This window comes from Hyaena hyaena, unplaced genomic scaffold, assembly GCF_003009895.1.
Source record: "Hyaena hyaena isolate Hyena2069 unplaced genomic scaffold, ASM300989v1 scaffold_220, whole genome shotgun sequence".
Taxonomy (NCBI): domain Eukaryota; kingdom Metazoa; phylum Chordata; class Mammalia; order Carnivora; family Hyaenidae; genus Hyaena; species Hyaena hyaena.
The window spans coordinates 1,866,292-1,877,616 of NW_024080852.1; the positions used below are offsets into that span (position 1 = coordinate 1,866,292).

At 47.5% G+C, this 11,325-nt stretch overlaps 1 protein-coding gene across 1 annotated transcript; it reads right to left on the reverse strand.

Annotated features, from left to right (window-relative positions):
* Positions 1–8,502: 8,502 nt before the first annotated feature.
* On the reverse strand, positions 8,503–9,429 carry LOC120238956 (taste receptor type 2 member 134-like). The gene has a single exon (XM_039243032.1). It carries the CDS (start codon positions 9,427–9,429, stop codon positions 8,503–8,505), a length of 927 nt encoding a protein of 308 aa, XP_039098963.1.
* Positions 9,430–11,325: the final 1,896 nt, after the last annotated feature.

The following is an 11,325-nucleotide window of genomic DNA, read 5'->3' on the forward strand; positions in this document are numbered from 1 at the left end:
TATCTTGCTCTCTCACTCACCCATTTATTATTTCTACACTGTGCATTAGTCAAAGAGAAACAGAATATCAGTTTGACCTCCAAAAATAAGATGTCCAGATAGTGAGGGAAATATAGCTCAAATATCAGCATTAAAATGTAGCAGGTAGCCCAGAGATAAATATACAGACAAAAGTCCATGTGCTTATGGCTGCGTTCCAGGTACAAGAAAATTATTCTGTTCAATGTATCAAGTATTTATAAGCGCTTCAAGGAATACATAGAAAAAGTACAAGGTAGCCAGGCTTTAAAAAAAGTTTAAAATATACTGGGGAGACAGGGCACCTGGTGGCTCAGTCAGTTAAGTGGCCAACTTGGGTTCAGATCATGATCTCACAGTTCACCAGTTCAAGCCCCACAATGGGCTCTGTGCTGACAGCTCAGAGCCTGGATCCTGCTTCAGATCCTGTGTCTCCCTCTCTCTCTGCCCCTCCCCGGCTCGCTGACTCTCTCAAACAAAATAAACATTAAAAAAATTCAGGGGCGCCTGGGTGGCTTGGTCGGTTGAGCGTCCGACTTTCGCTTAGGTCATGATCTCGCGGTTCGTGGGTTCGAGCCCCGCGTCGGGCTCTGTGCTGACTGCCAGCTCAGAGCCTGGAGCCTATTTCGGAGTCTGTGTCTCCCTCTCTCTCTGGCCCTCCCCTGCTCATGCTCTCTCTCTCTCTCTCTCCTAGAAATAAATAAAAATATTAAAAAAAAAAATTCAATACACTAGGGAGAATAACCACCACAAAACAGAATTCACGTCACAACTGAGGAACATCTCATTTACATGTCCTGAAAGATCAGAGAGCTCAAAATCTGGGGGGTGGTAAACCAGAAAAGCTTCCCGGAAGAGAAGCCATTGGAATTAACCTTTAAAAGTTAAATAAGGGGAAAAAATTAAATGGGATTTTCACAGGTAGATGTGGGGATAAAAGGGCACCTTTCAGTATGTCAGGGAACTCTGGGTATGTTGGGAACAAGGACGATCCAGATTTTGCTACAAAACAGAATTCTCCTAGACTTGACACAAAGACAGATAAAGTTACTGTCGTGTTGTGGAGCTCCATGAATGCCAGGGTCAGGGGCCCTGTGCTTCACGTCTAGGCACTGAGAGGCAGTGAGTGTGGGTGGAATGGTTAGCTATGCCTTCAGGAGGTGAATCTGGTAATGGTCGTTTTGACTGGGATGGGAGGAGGGGAGAGTGTAATGGACCAAGAAGTGAAGAGGAAATTTAAAAGAATCCACGGGAATGGGAAGGAAGGGACAGATAATAGAGACTTTGCAGAATTAGCAACTGAAGACAAGTTGCTGATCAGGTTCAAGGGCTCAGCAGAGATGGAGAGTGAAAATTTTCTCAGAGGCAGTAAGCCTGGTGTACTGGACATAAATAACAGGAAAAATAGATCCACCTGAGCAGTAGAAGGGGTGGGTGGGGGGAAGGGAAGAGGAAGAGGAAGGAAAGGATACCCACTCTGAACTTGCTAAGTTTGAAATGTTTACGGTAGTACCAGCTGGTTAAGTGTCCAATTTCAGCTCAGGTCATGATCTCATGGTTTGTGAGTTCAAGACCCATGTCTGGCTCTGTGCTGGGCTTGGAGCCTGCCTGGGATTCAGATTCTCATTCTCTCTCTCTCTCTCTGTCAAAATAAACCTTAAAAAATAAATAAAGCCAATAGAGGGAAGGTAAGGGACCACAATTTGAATGGTTCAAGAGGTAACTGCGCTTAAGGAATGTTTGAAGAGATCTGTGGAAAGCAGAACAGCAGCCTGCATTCTTCACCAAACCAAACCCAAGTCTTTTCTTCTTAAATCTTGTCAGATAGCTATAGATGAACCTTCCCAAGTCAAAAATTTCAGTAGGTCCCAATATCAGCATGAACAAAGTCACGTCTGGGTTTGTGGACCTTAACATTTATGAAACAGACCAACAGAGTAGGCTACTGCAGAGAACATAAGCAATATAAAAATCATGACCCGGGGCGCCTGGGTGGCTTAGTCGGTTAAGCGTCCGACTTTCGCTTGGGTCATGGTCTCGCGGTTCGTGGGTTCGAGCCCTGCGTCGGGCTCTGTGCTGACTGCCAGCTCAGAGCCTGGAGCCTGTTTCAGTCTGTGACTCCCTCTCTCTCTCTCACCCTCCCCTGCTCACGTTCTCTCTCTCTCTCTCTCCTAGAAATAAATAAAAAACATTTAAAAAAAAATCATGACCCCCCTCACTTTCACAGGGATCTCCAAAGGCCATCTGCAGACATATGAATCCTAGATGACACATACTGCCGTACACAGGCACAACCAGCCCCATGCTCTGTGAAGAGAGTTCAGACATGAGGAGCTCTTGCACAGAGGGAGGAAGACTTCATTGCAGCAGATGGCTGGAAAACAGTTAAGTGAGGAAGAAAGGAAGAAGGGAAGAAGGAAAGGAAGGAGGGAAGGAGGGAAGGAGGGAAGGAGGGAAGGAAGGAAGGAAGGAAGGAAGGAAGGAAGGAAGGAAGGAAGGAAGGAGAAAGGGGGAGAAAGAAAAGAAAAGGAAAGAAAAAAGAAAAGGTGGTTTACAGCATGGAGCCGTAGGAAAACTGAGGTTCCAAGTATGTTCTCCAGTCTGACTCAACAGATAAAAATTAAATGACACGCCAGGATCCTCACGTCCAGGTTCCAGTAGGATAATTTTAAACTCCCATGACTGATCGCAGGGAAAGGAAAAGTTCCTGATGCTATAGCCACATCAAGTCCCACAGGGAACACAGCTGCCTTGGCTACACACTTGCTGAGTGTACATCGGTGATGCTACCCCATTATCTCAGGACCTTAGATCTCACCCTGAAGTCCTAATTCATTGAAGTTATTCTCCTCATTAAAAGTAGCAGAGAGGAAAAGAACATTAAAAGTGGCAAAGAGATTTAAAGAAGCCGTGTCCCGCTGCACCATGCCCTCTGCATTAGTCTCTGAGGCTGTTCATCAACGCCAAGTCAAGATGCCCAGCACCGTGCCCAGCGGCCTCTCTCCAGCACACCTCTCGGCCTGGGGTTGCTCAAGGGCAGCGATGGGGTGGACCGCTGAGCACAGATAAATCACAGCCTGCCACACCCAGTACTTAGGCTCCCAAAATGGAAAAGCACCTGCAGCACTGAGCACCAGCGACAGAAAATAGGAGGTGGGGAGGACAGGAAAGGAGATGAGAGCCAGGAGAAGGTGGATGTGTGCCTGGGCACTGGGGTCACAAAAGCCACGACGGACAGGAAGACCTTCTCAGTGTGTCTTTACTGAGACATGAGCAAAACCATGCCAAAAAGGAAGACAACAGTAAAGACTGTCCAGGGGAACAAGTTTTAAACAGAAGAAGTAGAATTTCTCATATGGTCTTACAGTATTCTCAATGGCATTCCCAGATTGCAGCCTTCTCCTTACAAAGTACTGTTACAAGCTCTGGTTGCCTACGAAAACAAGATGGTGCTCAATCTGGAGAGGCCCACAGCACCCACGGAACCAACCCAGACACCTCCTATTTTAGCCAGAGGAAGATGGAGAGGGTGAAGGCTGCAATTTTCATGCAATGGAAGACAACGAGCTAGGCAGGTGGAGAGCCGTGAGATGGCAAGTCCCACCGGGAAGCTAGGGACTGTGGTACAAGGCTGTCTGGGAAGGCCTTCGGATACAGGGAAGCATAAACGCTCGTCCTCACCACACCCACTGCAGACAGAGGCAAGAGACCCTCAGGCTGACTAATAATTTATCACAAGGCAACAGTGTTCTCTGTAGCAACCACTCCATGTCCGGTGCTGCGGTGATGAAGGCATTGCTCACTGCGGCCACCAGGCACCAAAACAATAAAGTGATAGCCAAGATGATGGCTCTCCTATGAGTCACTGGAGGTCCTGGAATCATGTCATCTCCATTCATCACTCCTGGGCACTAGATGGGTCTCAAGGCTTCAAGGTCTATTCTTGTTGGGTGGCTCTGGAAGGCTCTGCATGTTTACCCCTCCAGCTGCCCCACAAGTGCAGAGGACTGAACAGAAGACATGGGCTATCTCCTGAGGGTAGAGAGGTTTCTTCTTCTCAAAACAGATGCAAATATTGCTAAGGCTGAGTTTCAAAAGTCCCCCTGCCTGCCCCTGAATTTGCCTGCCCCTCCTCTGCCTACTCTCTGCCCATGTCAACATTGCTGTGAACACTGGCTCAGGCACACACTTGCACTTAGCACCCTTCACACAGGAGGTTATACTCCTCTCAGCTAACACCTACGCGACCACACAGCATGGCAGCTCTGCGAGGAAATCCACGTGCCCTCGACCGACAGTCAGAGCTCACATCCATCCGCTGGCTGTTCATTCCAGGCATTGTTCTAAATGTTCTCCATTGTGCTAGTTCCCACCGTGACCCTATGAAGTAGGTGCTTTTGGAATATCCTCCTGAAAGACTAAAAAAATGAGCTAAACCTCTACTGAATGAGCTTAGTTCAGGTCCTATAACTTGTGGTGAACATCACCATCAAAAAGAACACAGGAGACAATTATACACTATCAGGCAGGTGATTTTTTTGTTACGACACTTTATAATTAGTGACCTTTAAAGTGGCATTTCATGGGAGAACCCCCACCAGGACAGCAATGAAACCAAAAAGATGTGGCAGAAAGAATCCTGGATGAGGCATCAAGGCAGGAACTAGTCCAAGTCCCCCCCCCCCACCCCAACATAAGTTACTGGGTATGGGGTCAGCCCCTCTGAGCCTCAATTTCTCCATCCATAAGATGCAAAAGTATCATCTGTTCTTATTTTTTCTTTTTTTAAGTAAAGCTCTACACCCAACATGGGACTCCAACTCATGACCCCAAGATCAAGAGTTGCATGCTCTTCCAACTGGCCACCCAGGCACCCCAAGTATCATCTGTTTTTTTGTTTTGTTTTGTTTTGTTTTGTTTGAGACAGAGAGAGAAAGACAGAGCATGCATGGAGGAGGAGCAGAGAAAGAGGGAGACACAATTCAAAGCAGGCTCCAGGTTCCGAGGTATCAGCACAGAGCCTGACGCGGGGCTTAAACCCACAAACCACAAGATCGTGACCTGAGCCAAGGCCAGATGCTTAACTGACTGAACCATCCAGGAGCCCCAAGTATCATCTGTTCTAATTCAAGACTGAACAAGAATCTAAGACTAGGATCTCAGTTTTTAGAGTGAAAGAAAACATAAAAATGATTTTATGTAAGAAAGAACTGAGGCCTCAAAGTATTGTCTCAGCTAAGGTCATAGTTACAAGGAGGAAAGACCAAGACCCAAAATGATCCCAGGACCAGAGATCTCTGCCTCAGTTAGCAACACACTCTTTACTCTGATCTCCTTCACCCCCAGCTAAAGTCAGAGACCAGATTTTGAGTCTTGTCACAATCACTGTCTGTGGATCTTCAGGCCAGCCACTTACCCTTTCTGAAGCCTTCTTTCTTCACCTATAAAATACATGGATCACAGATAAGTGTGAATATATCTCTCTACTATAAATCTGCACAAGCACAAGAGAGAATTATGGTGACAATGATGACTGTTATTATAATAACTACCTGCCATCCCATCCATACTGTAGAGGGACAAGTCATCCAAGGAGAGGTCAGGAGAGCATCAGGGATACAGTAGAGGTCACAGCACCAAACCTTGGACCATCTACTTTGACCAAAAGAAGGCAGAGTAAGCAAAGATTATATTTTTCATGGGAATGATTTCAAAGAGTCAAAAAACAAAACAAAACAAAACAAAACAAAAACAAAGAACCCAGCAATCAGGGGAGTACTTACTTACCCCGGTGAATACTAGCAGATTAACAGGTCTACAGGGAGACAGGCAAGCAGAAATAGTTTTGGGTAATACGTGGCAGTACGTATTGAAGGCTCAGGGTCAAGTAACATGAGCACGAGGGAGTATTTTACAGTGCACCCCCCTTCTGGCCAGCACCATGTGCTACCAGTTCCATGCACAGAACCCTACAAAGGGAGACCAGAAAGTAGAAAATCCAACATCTCTCTCCACTTCCCAGTCGACCTGGGACAAAGATGCAGGTGGGATTCTCCTTCCAACACAGAGCCCTTGCTATGGTGAATATTATGTTTCCGGAGAAAGGAGAGACGGGGAATTTTGTTCACCCTGCCCTTCTGTGAAGATGCAAATCTTCAGGAGATAAAATTCCCAACTCCTCTCTTTGTTAGCCTTATTCCTCTGGCTGACATTTGGCCATTGCCTATTGGGCCTGGAACAATGGGGTAAACTTTGAGTTCATAGCTCTAGAGTCTGGCCAGCCACAAACCTCTCAGTATGGAATCTCATCCTTCCCACCCACCACCTCCACCTTCGATGGCTTATACTATGGGAAGGACATGTGCTAACCTTCAATTCATTCAATAATTTATGAGGCATCTCCTATGCCATAAGGACCCTGAGAACAGCTCTGGGGCCACAACAGTGAACTAGGCACCTGCCCTCAAAGTGTTTTCATGCACCAGTCATCAACCACAACACTAATTGGCCACATCACACTGCAGATCAAGTTAATCCAAAGGGGTAAATAATCGTTTGCATATAAATATGTGCAGTGCGTCTTATGGTGATTCTTTTGTTGTTTGTGCTTTTTGGTTTTGTTTGTTGCATTTTACTTTCCCGCATTCAAATTTATCTTCCCAGGTAGAAGCGAAATCTGAGAATTTGGAAGTTTTCACAGCTCGTCTTTCGTGCGTCATCATGGGAGCGGTGCAGGTAGGAACCTCGAGTAGATTCTCTATGTGGGAAACACGTACGTCAGAATCTCCCAGAGAGGGATGAAAAGGGAGGACTCCCAGGCTGCAGCTGGAAATGTTACGTGGCCTCCCATTCCCACCGCAAGAATTCAGAGAAGAGCTCAGCAGCAGCAGCAGCAGGGGCTTCACTGCGGGACAACAAAGACTGTCTCGTATGTTATAAAGGAGACGGAGCCATGAGTCGGTGAAGGAGGTGGAGCTACCATTATCTCGGGAATAATCTGGCAAGTCTGACTCTGGCAAAGGGAATGGTGGCCTACCAGGATGGAAAGGCAGGCTGCAAAGAGTTCACGGGAAGCGTTAAAAGTCAGGACGGGCTACTGGGTTGTGCTTTTGGTCAAGATGGGAGCCACCAAGTGTTTGGGGGACTCTTCAGAGTTAAAACCCAGGAAAGGGAGGCTAAGAACATCAACCAATCAAGAAGTCCTGAGATAAGCCCACGAGACCTGGCATAACTCAAAGGGCTATGAATAGGTTATGGGGTATGAGAGTTGCACCACCATCCCCTCCCCACCCGAGACGTTCAGTAAAGTTCGGGAGCTCTGCACAGGGAACAGCAGCCTTCCAGGTGCTTCCAGATGAGTAGAAGGGATGGCAGAGACAGACACCCCTGATGCTCTTGCCTTCACTGCCCCTACCCAAGTCTTTTGGTCTATATACATTTCTAAAGTGAATTCCATCAGCAAAAAAAAAAAAAAGTTTATGAGCATGCATCCAACCATAGGTGCCTTTATTTATTTTAATTACATGCATATACTACTTTACTAATACATTCTGTATATCTTAAAATATACACACACAAAATAGAAACTAAAAGGATGAAATAAAAATAAACGGAAATTAGAGTCACCACACTTTTCTTTGCACATTCAGTGGATCACTGTGTACACAACTCGGAGATGCAAACACCCCAATGTGGAGACTACCAAGCTAGGCACTGCCATTCCGGACTGACCTCCTGGGTGAAGAGACAGGAAGGGCAGGATTATCAAAGTTAACAACTATAGCAAATTTGTTTGGTTTCCCTTCTCTATCTTCTGTTGGCCAAAACCTAAAAGCATTTCCACATCAGACAATTCCTTTTAATTCAACGTATAGCAAACACACAAAATCATGGGCAGGACCCAGAATGGCACAAAACTCATATACCTTCAGCCTTTCGTGGGATCCAATTGAAAAGGCTAGGTAAATCAGTCGTCAACAGGGCACAAAAGAAGGGAATGGCCAGGAATGGCAGACCAAAGAAAGAAGGGAGTTCCAGATGGGCCAAATCACCGGGCTGGAGGGGACAGGCCGAGCTGACAGCACAGCAGTAACAAGGAGGCGGTGGTGTGTGGGACGGTGGGGGACAATCTATGCCACCGTTACAAAACTCTTCAGGTTGACCACAGAGAAAATCGACAACCACTATAGGTCTTCTGTAAAGGGTACAGACCAAAATGATGCTTGGAAAACGGTATTACGGCTGCTCATACAGAAGGTAGGAGAGGTCTCTGAGGCAATGAGGCCACCAGCCCAGCCCAGAGCGGTCTGGGACTCAAACTGGGGACCTGGAGCAGTGCGGGGGATGGCAGGAACAACAGGGGCCACAGAAAGAATGGATGCAGTACGGAAGGAAGGGGAAAGAAAGAGGGAAGTGAAGAGAGAGAAGGACAGTGCCGAAACTTTGGGGGCTCTAGCCACTTAAAGGCTTGTCCACTGATAGTGGTTATTGAAACTGATAACTTGAGATAAACCTGCCTTTGTCCAGAGCTTTCCAAAGCCTGGTCTTCAGGGCCTTTCTCAGCTTGGGGCTGCTTAGCACCAGGATGCTGGAGTGCAGACAGATACCTGTGTAGGTCACCACTTCCCAGGCCCAGCGCCAGTGACCCTGGAAGGTTGTGATTTTCACAATAACGACAATCAGGGACAGAATATATGATGTATAGAAGACAAGGAAGAAGGCAAGTGACTTCAGGGCCGTGATGTGAGCCTGGGTGCTGGGATCACGTGGGCCCAGTCTATGATCTCTCATCTGCCCCAAGTGCCGGTGCAGAGAGAACATGAGCAAAAGTGTGGACACCAAGAACAGAAGGAATGGGGTCAACCACAGAAGTATTGCATGAGGTTGTGAAAAGCGCCAATAGCTCTGTACTCTATGAGCCAGGGTCCTGTTTCCTTGGGAACTCTCGGAGGCAGTCATCTGCCTAAGGAATACAGTCCCAGTGATTGATGAGATGACCGTCAGACCAGCCACGAGCAGGGAGCCCAGCAGCAGCCTGGGCACTGACCGAGAAATCCGCCACTTCAGCCAGAAGAAGACAGGGTGGGAGAAGATGGCGATCTTCACACAGTAGAAGACAGCAAGCCAGGCGGTGAGCCAGGAAGAGAGAGTGTTAAAGAAGGTCCAGAGAATGTTGAAATAGTCCAGTATGGAATGAAAATCAAAGACGGTCAAGAGGTTGTTCAGGATGGCCACCCCATGCAGGCAGAACCGGGAGGCGGCCAAGGAGGCCACAATCATATCACCCGCAGGGAGCATCCGGCATCGCACCCACTCCCTGCCCAACACAGTAACGATGAAGCCATTCTGCAGCACTGCAGCCAGTGACTCCAGGAAGAAGACGGCCATGAAGATCAATGCAGGGGAGGGCATCCTCTCCAGGGCGTTCTGATCATACTGCGACACATCCACAGGGAAGAACAGCTTCTCTGGCCAAGCCACTCTATTGAGTCCAGGGATCTAGAAAGCTCTCTCCTTGAATTCATGCAAAAGCCTCGTTGCCAGCAAACGCCTCCAGTCCCCCGGATTTGAAAAAAGGGTCCCTGTGATCTCTTTTGGCATGCAAATCACTTCCAGCTCAATGACTCCCTGTGTCTATTTGCCTAACCTGTATTTGCCTGTGCCTTACCAGAGCCACAGGCAGGGAGCTGGTAACAGAAAAGAGGCTCCAGGAGTGACTGAAAATACTCATACTTTCTGGGATGCCTGGGTGGCTCAGTTGGTTAAGCACCTGACTTCAGCCCAGGTCATGATCTCACGGCTAGTGAGTTTGAGCCCTGCGTTGGGCTCTGTGCTGACAGCTCAGAGCTTGGACCCTGCTTCGGAGTCTATGTCTCCCCCTCTAGGCCCCTCCCCACTTGCAATGTCTCTCCAAAATGAATAACATTTTTAAAAATTTTTTAAAAGAAGAAAATACTCATATTTTGTACTTTATTTCTTAACCATGCATACTATTTCTTTCCTAACTTTTCCTTAAAAGATGCTCTAATCCTTGTTTGGCTCCCCCAACCAAAACCTTCCTGGTTCCCTTCACATCCTTGTTTAAGATTTTATTCAGAGGCCTGAATTACATTAAGGCCCACCTCTTAAATGGGTGGAGTAAGAAGTCATTCATATACACCAGCACCAGGAGAAGGCTCATTTTCTCCTCCACTGACTGCTCATGCTGCCTAAAATTTCACTACAGGCTCTATATTGAAGTCTGAGGAGCCTCCAGTTAAAATGTGAGTTTTCCCTGGCATCTGGTAGCCATTAATGCCTTAGCTTCAATGTGCTCAGCAAGCCAGAAATAACTCCTTTCCTAAGAAGGCCATGAGATGAGAGGAGATAAGGTAAGTCATGAAAGGACGGGAGACTGGGAGAGCAGACCCTGAACAGATCCAACAGGGTCCAGGGAAGCAAGAGTCTGGATGACAAAAGGGGCTCAGAACGAGCCCACTGGGTGGGGGGTTGGGGGGGGTGGCGGGCAATAAGAGAATAACAAGCAACCTGTTCAGAACACCTTGCCATTAACAACATGACTGCACCCATTGCATTTTGCCTCCACCACCAACCACACAGGGACCCTGGTTCAGATCAGGGAGAAATGAAGGAGAATCCAACTAAGGTGGGTTCTAAAGGGACAAGAATGCTTAGGAACATGAAGAAGAGCCAAGGGAAAAGAGGGAAGAGAGAGGAGGGTAGAAGGAAGCAGGGGTGCAAGCAGAGGAGGAGGGCAAGGAGCCTCCTCTTCTGATATCAAAGATCCTGGAGCCACGGTCCTCCCCAAGGCCACTCACAACTGACATGGTCTCACTTCAAGACTCCACAGTGAGACGTCTATTGTGAAAGATGAAAGAGGGGAACAACAAGAATAAACATTTACGGAGACCTCAGGAAACAGAGGTTTGGCTCCGTCTCATACATGGCATTTGCTTGAAGAGCTGCTTCCATTTCCTCAAAAGATTGCCAAAGAGCAGCTCCCCCACTCTGATCAATGGATTTGCAACACGACTTCAGTGCCTTGATTTAGTGTTTGGTGTGTTTTTCCCCAGGCTTCTCCTTGAGGACAGCAGCCCTGAGTGGCTCCTGCACGTTTCACAATGTTGTGGCTCTTCTTGGAATCGCCTGGTGGAAAGGCCAGCTTCACGAGGTCATCAAGAAGCAAGTTGAGGCCGTGGCACACACACCCTGCTGTGCTCACAGGCAACCTTAGGACCTACTTCCCCGGTCATTGAAGCAGATCCTTTGCCAGAAATGATTTTTCTCAGGACTCTTCCCATCCTACGG